Here is a 15,983-nt window from a genome sequence, read left to right on the forward strand (position 1 = left end):
TTTTAAAAAGAAATAACGTAAATAACGTGTTAAGATCATAGTTAGTTAATTCATGAATTATTGAAAATTCGAATAAAACGGTCCGTATACGATTTATTCCTAAAAAATAGAAATAATATGCGAATTTTTAGGTTAGATTTATTATTCGTGAATAATTCGTGTATGCCGAACTATTCGGCTAAAAAAACACGCAAATTTTTTTGATAAAATTTCTTTCCGAATTATTCGCGAATTATTAAAAAAACATCATGAACTTCCAAAATATGTGGATCATAAAAAAGATGAAGATGGAGACGACAATAAAATTTACTATTACTTTTTTTACTTAATCTATTTTCTTTTATAGTTCTCTTTTTTTTAAAATAATTTTAAGAATTTATAACTATGTATGCTAGGAGCATAAATCTAGAGAAAAAAAGCTTAGTTTAATAGCCGAATTTTTTATCTCGAATTATTAATCGGTGAACGTATAATATCTGTATAAATCACGTATCCGAATAATTGGCGAATCTTTTTTTTAAGCTGTATTTTTCAACGAATTCAAAAATTGAGATATGAATTTTATTCGAATTATGCCCGTACTGGATTTTTACCAAATCCAAATTAACTAACTATGGTCGAGATAGCTTCCTTTCAGACTTAATAAAAGAGCAAGTGTTTAATTAATTGCTTTTAGAAATGAAAATCTGAATTTAAATCTAAAGATCTAAAGCTTCAGATATAGTAGCTTATTCATGATATCAACATACAGATCATTACTTGTTAATACACATACAGACGCTGCAGCTTAGTAATATAGACCGACCGAACATATTTAGAAAAACAAGCATTCATCTTTCTTCATTAATTTTGGTGAACAAAATAAAATTTCAAATGCCACCACTTCCTACACCAATTAACTATCACATCAAATACACACCCGTGCTCAGCGACTTCAACCATGCATGTAGGTATTATTACACGACTCGTCTCATCAAATTTGAACGGGATCGATCAACAAAGAGATGATCCTATCTTTTGTTTCTCCCTCTGGAGATCCATACCCATCTCCATGAAAGTAAAAGCTGTGCGCTGCCCGCGGCACATTCATGGCGATGTCTGCAAAGTTTTCATTGAAAGTGGAGTCCATTTGGCGCGCTCCGTTTAATTTTTTCCAGCAGTCATAAATCAGTTCTTTTATGCGTTCACGGGCTGCAGCCTCGGTGATCCCTTCGTGGTGCATGCAGCAGTGGATGGATTTCGCGACATCGCCTCGCTGGTGCTCGGGCTGAATCGTTCAAGAATAGAACAGTTATTTAACACTAATTGTTGTGTAAATTGTATCTTCAATTAAAGCTGATGTACTTAACCTACTTTGGATGTACCGAGATCATTGTAGAGTCGGAGAAGCATCGATGACCACTGCATGATTTCTGGATAATTCTGGAAGAGATCTAGATCATGTTGAGTGAGATCGGGGACAAGACAATAAGCATAAGATAGAATAACATGGCCAGATATGGATAACCATCCATTTTGCAAGTACTCCTCCAGTGTTGGAATGTAGTTTTTGTTGTACCATTTTGCTTCCACCAAGTATGCTTTGCATAGATCCGTCCACTGTATCAATTAACCACATATGCTTTTTAAATTTGTTAGAGGGTTTTCGTAAAAATAATTTATTTTTGTACATGTTCCTAAATTTTTATGCCTTTCATATAAATCCCCTTATTAGGGCCTGTAGGGAAACTCTATAAATTTTTAATCGTGTTTTTTTACTTCAGAATTTAATTACTTTACTACAACATTTCTCCTGCATTGAAATACTTTACTTCCCGACTGCTTGGGTTTATGGTATTTTCAGCAGAAAGTTGAAAACTCATAGTTATACTCTTTGAATTCAAAAGAAAAAAAAGTCATTTAATATTAACCATTCGGTTCAATGTTTGCTAATATAATTTAATAATACATCTAAAATAGTTTTGTCAAAAGAATTAGTTTAAAATGAGATTTTAACTTTGTCTATCTACATTTTTCAACCATATACCGTTGTATATGCGTCACCTATGCATTTTTTTATTGCAACTATATCTTTCTTTGTGTAATAGAGTGCCCTCACTAGAAGTAAATCTTATATGCATAGCCAATTTAAATAGCAATTAAACTGCACTAAAGAGATAAAAATCATATAGTTTTTGCATCGAGTATATATAGATTCTACGGAAAGATGTGCTCTGTTGATAATTTTGAAAGAAAACTAATTAGAAAACATAGAAAATTATATTAAGAGATAAAATGTTAGGTATTAAGATAGATAAATCAAAGAGGTGAAGCAAAATAAGAGAATAAAAAAATTTTTACCGCTCTTTTTAGGTATGGAAGGATATTAAGGCCTTTCTCCCTCATCGTCTCATAAGCTGTATTATTTGTTGTGTTGAAGAGTGCTAAGAAGCATACCTTCATATACTCGGGCAATTGTTTAATATCAAGTGCATCCCATCTATAAAAGCCACCGCAAATATATAGGAATATCATAAATACTTTCGGTTACGAACAATATTTAAAGTTTTTGGGAGTTCGCATGCAAAGAATGTATAGTTTTCAAGGGTCATACTTACAAAGCAACTTAACTTCAAATGATATTTGTGCAATTTAATTTAGGTATTTTTGCAAAAAATATGTCTTAAACTGTTGCAGTAAAACTGAGTAAAAGAATTGCATATATATATATATATATATATGTAGACCTGTCTACTGCTTCAGTGAAAAGCTCGAGCTCATCGAGAGAGCCGTAAACGTCGTAGATATCATCGATTGCCGTAATGAGACAGTTAGCCTTTGTTTGTGCTAGTCTGAAGGTAGAATTTTTCGGCTCAAAAGCCCAACCAACAGGCCATAAATAGTTCTCCGCCAATCTATCTCTACTGAAGGAAAGCTTCTCCCATAATCCCAGATTGGACCACCATCTGAAATTTTCAAATATTTTCATCCTAATTAGAAGCTATATATATTCATATATTCCCATAGTGTTATTTTCTCGTACATTTGTGCTGCAACGGATAGCATCTATATTGAAATTAAATCAAAATATAATATAAATATGTTAAAGCTAGCTAGGTTGGTTTGATTAAGTTGTCAAGTGGAAATAAGCTTGCTAACCCTTTTAATTTAAAGTTTCGAGGGTTAGATCAAGTTAAAGCTTTGACCAAAGTCATCTCACATGCATATGCATGTTGAATATACATGTACCTTGACACTTCCTTGAGCTCTCTCTTGTACGTGTTTTGAACCACATTGAAGTCCAACTTCGCGAACTCGAGAAGAAGGGGCCTCATCTCCTCTTCTTTCTCGTATGCGTCGATAAACCATCTCGTGTGCAATCTCTCCATGCGCCAGTGTAGTGGTTGCTCCAATGCACGAGCCACGTAATCCCTTAACTTATAGTTATCATCTAATGAATTTAATAAGAAATTATTGAGGTGTCGAATTGTAAAGTCGCGAGCCTCATTCAGCGTATCTTCTCCTTCCACTGCCAGATAAGAAGTCTCGTACAAACTCAACAAACTTATAATTTGATTGCTCAAGTTGAATTTGAAGCTGCCCTTCTCATCTTTAAACTGATCAAAAATATCTGCAATATATGGGTATGTATAATTCGTTAAAAAGGTGTGGTTTGTTAAAATAGTTGTTAGTATCACGTTGACATTTATTTGTTCAACAGATAATTATTGTCTAAATAAATTAATAAAGGATCAACAATTAGGAACCGAATTAATTATATTATTACCTTGTGAAACTCCAAATCCGTGTCCTCTAAGAAGCCTGAATAAGAGTGCGATTATGTAGGCATTACCCTTCGTCTCCATGCGTATGTCATCTAATTTGCTAAATATAGAGTCCAGTGCATGCTTTATCTCCTTCTCAACGTGATAAGCAATCCCGAGTTGTTGCAATGCATCAATGAGCTCAAGCTTATCAACAACCACTGTTTCCTCATCTATCATACGCCCCACTTCCTCCTTCAACACGTCCAATCTCTTTGCGTCTCGCTCCTACGTTACAAATTGTGGAGCGCCCCATCATTTGCAAATTTAATTAATTTCACGAAAAGAAAGGATACACGTAATTGATCTTCGTTTTCTTCTTTTGTTTCATCTAACAATAAATGATATAGCAGAGACTTTGAGGAATAGAAGATGAGTGGTTGCTAGCCCTACACCTCAAATGGAGTTGTACATAATCTTACAACTTCATCACCCAGGGCCAATTTTTTTTCACCACCTTAAAGAGAAGCATTACAATCCTTGAATTAAAAATTACGATCTTACATTTTTTTGGGATTATTGACTTAGCATTTCTTAGAATCTTATATTGCGTGCAGTAGTTAGAAAGCTTTCAAGAGTTTTCAAAAATTCTAGAAAGTTCGCTTGTAGCTTTGAGTACTCAGATAGAACTAGAGGTGTAATCTGGGCTGCGTCGGAATGGCAGGGCCCAGACTTTTCTAGCCAAAATGGGCCACAAGGTAGCCCGACCCAGATTGAAATTTTGGCCGGGCCCATCCGGCTCACCTTTGGTCGGACTCTGGTCCAGCACAACCAACGGACCGAACCGGGTGCCGGGCCACGGCCCGGACCATTTTAGTATATTTTTATTTTTTATATTTTTAATTTTTATTTTATTTTTAATTTTCAATCGATTTTATTAACTATATTTACTTCTTATTAAATAAAAAGTTTTAAATGACTTTTTTTTTAAAAAAAATTAAAATTTGAATAGTTTAAATTCGTTTTCAAAGAAGAATAAAAAAAATCCTATTACAAAAATTAAAAAAGATATGAAATCCTATTAAATTAGTCTTGAACGAGGAAGTCTGCTATATAACAGTTACAACATATCATCTATATCCAACCAATCATATTTCTTCCTTTGAAAGAAAAGTGCCTTTTTTTTTTTTTTTTTTTTTTTTTCTGGAACGATGATGGAATGGGTGACGCAGAGGATAGCTATTTGATTAGTTGGGAAAATCACGTCAGCAATATACTACTGCATTTCAGACTTTTTTTGTCTTAGATTGGGTCTTATCGGGTCTCAACATCCTTGTGGCCCGGTACGGCCCGCTCTCGGATGCCGACCGGGTTGTGCGGGGCCACGGTCCTCAAGGTTACGGCCTAGTATGGCCCGGACTCTTGGCCCAGTACGGCCCACAGTTGCGTTGCGCTCTCACACCCTATGTACGGTGTAAAGAGAAAATGTGAATGACTATTTACCTACACTGATGCTTAGGATTAGATGAAAATTAGATAATTTACTCGGGGGTAATTTTATCATTTACAAAAATAACTTAAGAACCGAGGTCCTATGTAGCCTCTCAAACAACACTTCCTTATCTATTTGAAAGCATACTTCAAACTATCCAAACAACTAATTATAACGGAGTAGGCTTTTTAGAGCGGCAAAAGTTAGACCAAACACTCACATATTATAATGAGTTATGTAATCTCCTTAGATGGACCTTTTCTAATTAGAGAAAATACAAAATTTGGTTGAGCAGCTCAAATTTGTAATATGGGGTTGCAGCTTTGCATGTAATATCTTTTACATAGACATCTATACTATTGAGGAATAATATTTGCTATTTAGCACATAGCTTTTGAGTCAAATATTTCACTTCACTAAACCCAAGACATTCAGAGTCAAAAAAACAAAGTAGATATATAGTAAATATTATTTCCTTACTATAAAAATATTCTCTCTCTCTCTCTCTCTCTCTCTCTCTCTCTCTCTATATATATATATATGGCTAGGACTACTATATTCTTATAAGTATAGACCTCTTTATACTCAGACGTTGGATAAGGCAATGTGCGGTTAGAATGATAGTGGTTCTTTAGATTGAGTGAGTGGTTGGTTGAATAACATAATCTAACGGATGGAAATAGTCAAAGAAGTAGATTTAACGAGTCCAGCTACTATACTCTTATAAGTATAGATCCTTTTGTATCAAAAAGTTTTCGGCCGTTAGATCATACTATTTAATTAACTATCTACTCTAATCAACTACCTACTCAACCTTAAGAGACCAGTATCATTCTAATTGCACATCTCTTCATCCAACGGCCAAAAACTAATGAGTACAAAATGATCTATACTCATAAAAATATAATAGTCCTAGTCCTATATATATCTAGTGAGAGAGAGAGAGAGAGAGCTGTGGCATAAATTTGGAAAATAAACTCTCTACCTATAAAGAAAAAGGAGAAGATTTAATTTAAAAATTTAAGTCTTATTTCGACAAGGAGTTGTGAAGTTATACTGCAAAAATTATTAGTTTTTTTTAAAATAGTACTACTTAAAAAAGCAATGCTAGGTTTACAACCCCCTTCCAACTGTCATCCTGTAAATCTTCTAATCCCAAAGAATATCTTCTCTATATAAGTCTTATCATTTCTTCGTTTTATTTTTTGTACTAAAAACTTAGTATTCTTTTCTTTTGACACAAAATTAATATTTTTGCAGAAGCTATCTACTTTTCGAAAATTATTTTATATCCTTATATTATTAAATAAATTATTGATTTGCCTAGAAATAATTTAGAAGTAGTTTTAGTGTCCCTACTCACATGCATGATAAAATTGAAAAATAGTAATAACAAATGAAGTAAGAGGGATAAGTCCATGACCTCACAGAATAGAAAAAGCATAGTTATGTATGTAGCCTACAACAACTAAAAGATCAAACTTTTTTAGAAATAATCGAGAAAGAGAAATAGTAAGTCTACAACCAAATGATTTCTATTTTGTGCAACTCTTTATCCAAAAATTATAGGGTTTACCTACCACTTTATCCAAAAATTAAAGGATTTACTAACTCCTTTTTTACTTTTAATTTAAAAAAATAATAAGACTTGTAGAGAGAATGTGACTTTTAGATTAAATTAGCAGTAAGATTATAATGATCAAAGTAGGTTATAGATCTAGTATTGCACTTGAAGAAGTTTTTATTACGTACTATAATATCAGTGCTCGTCAGTGACTGCATATATTTGTTGTGCCATAAACTCGGCCTATAATTCGCCGACCGGCGCATGGCGCAGGCACGCACGCCTCTACGCTGAGGAAATGACAAGCCGTCGATCGGAGATTGAACAGTCGGGAGCTCCCGTCGGAGCCACCGGTCCGGAGAGGTGAGCACGATGAATGGTGCAGGGGATGGTGATGCAAGGTGGAGGAGGACCATTTTGAATGATTTTGTGAGCTTAATCGGTTGATCTATCTATCTATCTATATATATATATATATATATAAATATATCTATATACAGTTGCATCTCTGTTCACCCGTCATCCCCGTACATTTCACTTTGGCTGTAATTATACATAAGCANTTAAAATTCTACTTAAACTTAAATTTAATAAAAATAATTTATTATAATATTTAAATATAATATACTATAAAATTTATTACAATATTTAAATATAAATAATATGTATTAATATAGTACAATTAATAATTTTATAATAAAAATTATGTATTATAATATATGACATATTATATTTATATAATTTAGTTTTAATTCAGTTTATAATTTTAATTAAGTTTGAAATTAAGAATTAGAATAACACTATTTGTGACGCCCCATCCCGACTTCCTAGGGGGTCACCCATTCTAGAACTACTGCCGTCGTAGCACGCTTAACTCTCTTAATCTCTTGAGTCTTACCATCACCCAAAATGCTTAAAGTGGGTTAAGAGTTTAACCCTATTATATCTTATATATAGTACTACCTGGGATCTCATACTCTCCCCCCTTTAAGTCCTGACGTCCTCATTAGGCTCAGACTCACAAATATCAGACGATGTGAGACTCGTCTCGCTAGCCTATACCAACCTTATAGGGGAGCTGCGCTCTACCCACAACAGTCAACAGTATGAGAGTCTCGCTCTCTCCACTGTATAATTCTGACTTAGCTGAGACTCATCTCACACTTCTGGCTGGTAATTGGCTCTGATACCAAACGTGATGCCCTGACTTTCTTGGGGATCACCCATTCTAGGACTACTCCTGTCTTAGCACACTTAACTCTCTTAAACTCTTAGCCCTTTCCATCACCCAAAATACTTAAGCTGGATTAAGAGTTTAGACGCTCTATTATACCTTATATATAGAACTATCTGGGGTCTCACACTATTCCACCAAAATGGTGAAATAGTAAATCCCAAGCTATTCCGAAATAACCGGAAATAACAAGGTTTGATCGGAATATAATATTCCAGCAAAAAATCACCTCGTTTAGTGGAATAGCGGGGATAACTTTCGTTATCTCCGCTTATCCCCCAAACCAAACGGGGCCTTAAGCTTCGTTTGGAATTGCGGAAAAATTACATTACGCACGGTGAGATAGTACGATAGAAAATTATTCTGTTTGTTTCCGTACGTAATATTTCGTTCCACATATCGCGATAAATCGGTTACGATATATTTTTTGCGATCCCGCCAAAAAACGCAAAAGCATATCCCTATATGCCTTTATCCTAACTCTATTTTATCTTATAGCGTCAGATGGGCCTTAATACAAAACTATGCCTTAGTTGTAATTTGAATTCATAATTTTAAATTATAAATTTAATCCAAATCTTAAATTTTAACGTCTGAATTTAAATTTTAACTAAAATTTAATTTTGAACCTAAATTTAGATTTGAAATTTAAATTCAAATTCAAAATTTTAAATTTAGAATTTAAAATTAAAATCTCAAATTGATTTGAAATTTCAATCCAAAATCTAAATTTTAGTTTAAAGATAAATCCAAAATTTAAATTTTAAATTTAAAATAAATTCAAAATCTAAATCTAGATTTAAAATTTAAAATGCAAATCTAAAAAAAATTGATTTTACATTTAAATTGATAATTTGATTTCGTATCTAAACTTACATATGAAATGTAAGTTTAGATTCAAATTTGAATTTGAATTTAAAATTAAATTCAAAAACTACATTTAAATTTAAAATTTGAATTAAAAAATCTAAAATTGGTTTTAAATTCTAATAAAAAAATAAAACTTATACTCAAAATTTGAATCAAAAAAATTAAATTTAATAGGTTTCATTATAAAAATTCCCTACACTTTATCGAGTGTCTTAATATTCCTTTTAGACCAGCTGGCTGTTGATGTGGTTGTTTTCATAGTGTTGTTACGTCACTTTCAGCTGTTATTTTTAATGAAAAGACTTAATTTGAGATAATAATAAAATGTAAGGAAGACATTGTTGAAATTGTGGTAACTATGACGCGCGGCGGCGCGGGGTGAAGTGCCGGCCCTTCTAATTTTTTATGTTCTTTAAAAAAGTATAAGTTCTGAAAATATGAAATATGAAATATGAAATATATTTTTAATAATTGATAGCTGGTGCCCAAAAAAATTAAAATTTATCAAAATAAGAAATTTACAAAATTTTAAAAATAAAAAATTCAACAATTAAAATATATGTTTTTTAAAATTTTATTTTGGTCCAATCCATTGGGACCAAAAACACATCTCCCAAGGTCTACCCATCTGCTGGGCCGGGTCGCAAGCGGCCCATAGGCCCAGCTTGGATCAGGCCCCCTTGTTGCTCTTCTGTGCCGTGTTGATGGGACCTTCACGGAAGTAGCCGCAGGCCGGCCCGGCATGGATATTGTAGCATCCGGACCATGCTAGCCCTAGAAATGGAAATTTGAAGATCTAAAGCTTCAGATATAATCGCTTTTTCATGATATCAACATGCAGATCATTACTTATTAGTATACATACAGACGCTACGCTACAGCTTAGTCCAATAGACCGAATATATATATATACAAAAACAAACATGCATCTTTCTTCATTTCGGAGAACAAAATGAAATTTCAAATGCCACCACTTCCTACGTACACCAATTAACTATCACATCAAAACACATCAAGCACATCAAATACAACCCCCCCTGCTCAGCAACTTCAACCATGCATGTAGATATTATACTATATGGCCTGTCTCATCAAATTTGAACGGGTTCGATCAACAAAGAGATGATCCTATTTTTTGTTTCTCCCTCTGGAGATCCATACCCATCTCCATGAATGTAAAAGCTGCGTGCTGTCCGCGGCACGTTCATGGTGATGTTTGCAAAGTTTTCATTGAAAGCGGAGTCTAGTCGGCGCGCTCCGTTTAATTTTTTCCAGCAATCATAAATCAGTTCTTTTATGCGTTCACGGGCTGCAGCCTCCGTGATCCCTTCGTGGTGCATGCAGCAATGGATCGATTTCGCAACGTCGCCTCGCTGGTGCTCAGGCTGAATCGTTCAAAAATAGAACAGTTATTTAACATTGTTATGTAAATTGTATCATCAACTAAAGCTGATATACTTAACCTACTTTGGATGTACCGAGATCATTGTAGAGTCGGAGAAGCATCGATGACCACCGCACGATTTCTGGATAATTTTGAAAGAGATCTAGATCATGTTGAGTGAGATCTTGGTCAAGACAGTAAGCATAAGATAGAGCAATATGACCAGAAATAGATATCCATCCATTTTGCAAGTATTCCTCCAGCGTTGGTATGTAGCCTTTGTTGTACCACTTTGCTTCGACCAAGTATGCTTTGCATAAATCCGTCCACTGTATCGATTAAACATATATGCTTTTTAAATTTGTTAGAGGATTTTCGTAAAAATAATCTATTTATAAATCCGTCCACTGTATCACTTATGAAATTAGCCATTATCTAAGTTGGTAAGTAACAAAATTAAATTAGAGAACGAAGATTTGTTGGATATTATCAAATTTGGTAATTAGCTAATGCATAATTTCAAATATTATCTTTATGATTGATTGGTAACCTGTTGAGCAGGTTACCAATATGTAAAAGTCAATCTTAATCTCAAAAATTGAATGGTCGGATTTAAATTGGCCGGTGTATAGAAATATTTCTCTTTTTTATTGCAACTATATCCTTCGTTGTGTAATAGAGTGCTCTCACTAGAAGTAAATCTTATATGCACATCAAATTTAAATAGTAATTAAACTGCACTAAAGAGACAAAAATCATATAGTTTTTGCATCGAGTATATATAGATTATATAGAAAGATGTGCTCAGTCGATAATTTTGAAAGAAAACCTAGAAAACCTAGAAAATAATATTAAGAGATTAAATGTTAAGGTATTAAGATAGATAAATCAAAGAGGTGAAGCAAAATAAGAGAATAAAAAATACCGCTCTTTTTAGGAATGGAAGGATATTGAGGCCTTTCTCTCTCATCGTCTCATAAGCTATATCATTTGTTGTGTTGAAGAGTGCTAAGAAATATACACTCATATACTCGGGCAATTGCTTAATATCAAGTGCATCCCATCTGTAAAAGCCACCGCAAATATATAAGAATATCATAAATACATTAGGTCACAAGCAATATTTAAAGTTTTCGGGAGTTCGCATGCAAAGAACGTATAGTTGGTCATACACGCAAAGCAACTTAACTTCAGATTATATTTGTGCAATTTAATTTATGTATCTTCACAAAAATACGTCTTAATTTGTAGTAGTAAAACTGGATAAAAGAGTTATATATATATATATATAGACCTGTCTACTGCTTCAGTGAAAAGCTCGAGCTCATCGAGAGAGCCGTAAACGTCGTAGAGATCATCGATTGCCGTAACGAGACAGTTAGCCTTTGTTTGTGCCAGTCTGAAGGCAAAATGTTTCGGCGCAAAAGCCCAACCAACAGACCATAAATAGTTCTCCGCCAATCTATCTCTACTGAAAGGAAGCTTTTCCCATAATCCTAGATTGGACCACCATCTGAAATTTTCAAATTTTTTCATCTAATTAGAAGCTATATATATTCATATAATCTAATAATATTATTTTCACGTACATTTGTGCTGCAATGGATAGCATATATAATGAAATTGAATCAAATATAATATAAATATGTTACAGCTAAGTTGGTTTGATTAAGTTGTTAAGTGGAAATAAGCTTGCTAACCCTTTTAGTTTAAAGTTTTGACGCTTAGATCAAGTTAAAGCTTTGAACAAAGTCATCTCACACGTATATGCATGTTGAATATACATGTACCTTGAGACTTCCTTGAGCTCTCCCTTGTACGTGTTTTGAACCACATTGAAGTCCAACTTTGCAAACTCGAGAAGTAGCGGCCTCATCTTCTCTTCTTTCTCGTACACGTCAATAAACCATCTCGTGTGTAGTTTCTCCATGCGCCAGTGTAGTGGTTGCTCCAATGCATTGGCCACATAATCTCTTAAATTATGGCTATCATGTGATGAATTTGATAAGAAATTATTGAGGTGTTGAATTGTAAAATTCTGCGTCTCAATCAATGTATCTTCTCCTTCCACTGCCATATAAGAAGTCTCGTACAAACTCAACAAACTTTTAATTTGATTGCTCAAGTTGGATTTGAAGCTGCCATTCTCATCTTTAAACTGATCAAAAATATCTGCAACATATGGGTATGTATAATTCGTTAAAAATGTGTGGTTTGTTAAAATAGTCGTTAGTATCACGTTGACATTTATTTGTTGAGCAGGTAATGTCCAAATAAATTAATAAAGGATTAACAATTAGCTAGGAGCCGAATTAATTATATTATTACCTTGTGAAACTCTAAATCCATGTCCTCTAAGAAGCCTGAATAAGAGTGCGATTATGTAGGCATTATCCTTCGTCTCCACGCGTATGTCATCAAATTTGCTAAATATAGAGTCCAGTGCATGCTTTATCTCCTTCTCAAAGTGATAATCAATCCCGAGTTGTTGCAATGCATCAATGAGCTCAAGCTTATCATCGACAACCACTGTTTCCTCATTTATCATACGCGCCACTTCCTCCTTCAACTCGTCCAATCTCTTTGCGTCTCGCTCCTACGTTACAAATTGTGGAGCGCCCCATCATTTGCAAATTTAATTAATTTTACGAAAAGAAAGGATACAAGTAATTGACTTCTTAATTCTTCTTTTGTTTTTATCTAACAATAAATGATATAGCAGAGACTTGAGGAATAAAAGATGAGTGGTTGCGAGCCCTACACCTCAAATGGAGTTGTACATAATCTTACAACTTCATCACCGAGGGCCAATTTTTTTTCACCACCTTAAAGAGAAGCATTACAATCCTTGAATTAAAAATTACGATCTTACATTTTTTTGGGATTATTGACTTAGCATTTCTTAGAATCTTATATTGCGTGCAGTAGTTAGAAAGCTTTCTAGAAAGTTCGCTTCTAGCTTTGAGTACTCAGATAGAAGTAGAGGTATAATCTGAGCTGCGTCGGAATGGCAGGGCCCAGACTTTCCTAGCCAAAATGGGTCACAAGGTAGCGTTCGGATGCCGACAAGGCTGTGCGGGGCCACGGTCCTAAAGGTTGGGGGCTAGTATGGCCCGGATCCTTGGCCCAGTACGGCCCACAGTTGTGTCGCGCTTTGACACCCTATGTACGGTGTAAAGAGAAAATGTGAATGACTATTTACCTACACTGATGCTTAGGATTAGATGAAAATTAGATAATTTACTCGGGGGTAATTTTATCATTTACAAAAATGACTTACGGGGGTAATTTTATCATTTACAAAAATGACTTAAGAACCCAGGTCCTATGTAGCCTCTCAAACAACACTTCCTTATCTACTTGAAAGCATACTTCAAACTATCCAAACAACTAATTATAACGGAGTAGGCTTTTTAGAGCAGCAAAAGTTAGACCAAACACTGACATATTATAATGAGTTATATATCTCCTTAGATGGACCTTTTCTAATTAGAGAAAATACAAAATTTGGTTGAGCAGCTCAAATTTGTAATATGGGGTTGCAGCTTTGCATGTAATATCTTTTACATAGACATCTATTCTATTGAGGAATAATATTTGCTATTTAGCACATAGCTTTTGAGTCAAATATTTCACTTCACTAAACCCAAGACATTCCGAGACAAAAAAAAAGTAGATATATAGTAAATATTATTTCCTTACTATAAAAATATTCTCTCTCTCTCTCTCTCTCTCTCTATATATATATATATGGCTAGGACTATTATATTCTTATCAGTATAGACCTCTTTATACTCAGCCGTTGGATAAGGTAATGTGGGGTTAGAATAATAGTGGTTCTCTAGATTGAGTGAGTGGTTAGTTGAATAACATAATTTAACGGATGAAAATAGTCAAAGAAGTAGATTTAATAATAAAAAATTTATGAGTATAAAAGGATCTATACTCATAAGAATATAATAGTCGGACTATATATATAAAGGGATCTATATATATATGAGTCCGCCATTAGATCATACTATTTAACCAACTACCTACTCTAACCAACTACCTACTCAACCTTAGGAGATCAGTATCATTCTAATTGCACATCCTTTCATCCAACGGTCAAAAACTAATGAGTACAAAATGGTCTATACTCATAAAAATATAATAGTCCTAGTCCTATATATATCTAGTGAGAGAGAGAGAGAGAGAGAGCTGTGGCATAAATTTGGAAAATAAACTCTCTACCTATAAAGAAAAAGGAGAAGATTTAATTTAAAATTTAAGTCTTATTTCGACAAGGAGTTGTGAAGTTATAATGCAAAAATTATTAGTTTTTCTTAAAATGGTATTACTTAAAAAAGCAATGCTAGGTTTACAACCCCCTTCCAACTGTCATCCTGTAAATCTTCTAATCCCAAAGAATATCTTCTCTATATAAGTCTTATCATTTCTTCGTTTTATTTTTTGTACTAAAAACTTAGTATTCTTTTCTTTTGACACAAAATTAGTATTTTTGCAGAAGCTATCTACTTTTCGAAAATTATCTTATATCCCTATATTATTAAATAAATTATTGATTTGCTTAGAAATAATTTAGAAATAGTTTTAGTGTCCCTACTCACATGCATAATAAAATTGAAAAGTAGTAATAACAAATGAAGTAAGAGGGATAAGTCCATGACCTCACATAATAGAAAAAGCATAGTTATGTATGTAGCCTACAACAACTTAAAGATCAAACTTTTTTAGAAATAATCAAGAAAGAGAAATAGTAAGTCTACAACCAAAGGATTTCTATTTTGTGCAACTCTTTATCCAAAATTTATAGGGTTTACCGACCCCTTTATCCAAAAATTAAAGGATTTACTAACTCCTTTTTTACTTTTAATTTTAAAAAAATAATAAGACTTGTAGAGAGAATGTGACTTTTAGATAAAATTAGCAGTAAGATTATAATGATCAAAGTAGGTTATAGATCTAGTATTGCACTTGGAGAAGTTTTTATTACGTACTATAATATCAGTGCTCGTCAGTGATTGTATATATTTGTTGTGCCATAAACTCGGCCTATAATTTGCCGACCGGCGCATGGCGCAAGCACGCACACCTCTACGCTGAGGAAATGACAAGCCGTCAATCAGAGATTGAACAGTTGGGAGCTCCCGTCGGAGCCACCGGTCCGGAGAGGTGAGCAAGATGAATGGTGCAGGGGATGGTGATGCAAGGTGGAGAAGGACCATTTTGAATGATTTTGTGAGCTTAATCGGTTGATCTATCTATCTATCTATCTATATATATATATATAAATATATCTATATACAGTTGCATCTCTGTTCACCCGTCATCCCCGTACATTTCACTTTGGCTGTAATTATACATAAGCACGTGTTTTTATGTTATAAATAATGTACATTTATTTTTTTGAAATAATTATAATATATTGATTGACTAAATATTTTTAAATTTTTAAAAATCTTTTAAAATATTTTCAAATACTTATTGTTTCATTAATAGGATTGAATTTTACAAGAATATTTTTCACATAGAAAGGCATAATTGACATCTCCTACTTTCTTTATAGTTTTAATAATGAAGATGATAAAAATACTATTTTGTATTGTCTTATAATTTATAAAAAAATAATATCACTCTGCTATCCTAGTTAATTTTATAATCTTATGGCAAAAAAAAAAAAAACTACAAAAATT

At 33.4% G+C, this 15,983-nt stretch overlaps 2 protein-coding genes across 2 annotated transcripts; both read right to left on the reverse strand.

Annotated features, from left to right (window-relative positions):
- On the reverse strand, positions 812-7,238 carry LOC109718886 (terpene synthase 10-like). Its single transcript, XM_020245354.1, has 7 exons — positions 6,988-7,238; positions 3,767-4,031; positions 3,229-3,610; positions 2,727-2,945; positions 2,341-2,479; positions 1,354-1,599; positions 812-1,267 (listed from the first exon to the last, which is right to left on the reverse strand). The coding sequence occupies exons 1-7, from the start codon at positions 7,213-7,215 to the stop codon at positions 974-976; spliced, it is 1,773 nt and encodes a 590-aa protein (XP_020100943.1). The 5' UTR covers positions 7,216-7,238; the 3' UTR covers positions 812-973.
- On the reverse strand, positions 2,542-15,523 carry LOC109718887 (terpene synthase 10-like). Its single transcript, XM_020245355.1, has 5 exons — positions 15,288-15,523; positions 12,616-12,883; positions 12,078-12,459; positions 11,582-11,800; positions 2,542-2,726 (listed from the first exon to the last, which is right to left on the reverse strand). The coding sequence occupies exons 1-5, from the start codon at positions 15,513-15,515 to the stop codon at positions 2,663-2,665; spliced, it is 1,161 nt and encodes a 386-aa protein (XP_020100944.1). The 5' UTR covers positions 15,516-15,523; the 3' UTR covers positions 2,542-2,662.

The sequence above is a fragment of the Ananas comosus genome, linkage group 12, assembly GCF_001540865.1.
Source record: "Ananas comosus cultivar F153 linkage group 12, ASM154086v1, whole genome shotgun sequence".
NCBI classification, from domain to species: domain Eukaryota; kingdom Viridiplantae; phylum Streptophyta; class Magnoliopsida; order Poales; family Bromeliaceae; genus Ananas; species Ananas comosus.

Coding starts and splice junctions, on each gene's coding strand:
- LOC109718887 (XM_020245355.1), bottom strand. CDS start 15,515: ATGGTCCTTCTCCACCTTGCATCACCATCCCCTGCACCATTCATCTTG. Junction 12,460..12,615: donor TGGATTTAGAGTTTCACAAG/GTAATAATATAA, acceptor CATATGTTGCAG/ATATTTTTGATCAGTTTAAA. Junction 2,727..11,581: donor TTCACTGAAGCAGTAGACAG/GTCTATATATAT, acceptor AGCAGTAGACAG/GTCTACATATATATATATAT.
- LOC109718886 (XM_020245354.1), bottom strand. CDS start 7,215: ATGGTCCTCCTCCACCTTGCATCACCATCCCCTGCACCATTCATCGTG. Junction 2,480..2,726: donor TTCACTGAAGCAGTAGACAG/GTCTACATATAT, acceptor TGGCTTTTATAG/ATGGGATGCACTTGATATTA. Junction 1,600..2,340: donor TTCCATACCTAAAAAGAGCG/GTAAAAATTTTT, acceptor TAATTGATACAG/TGGACGGATCTATGCAAAGC.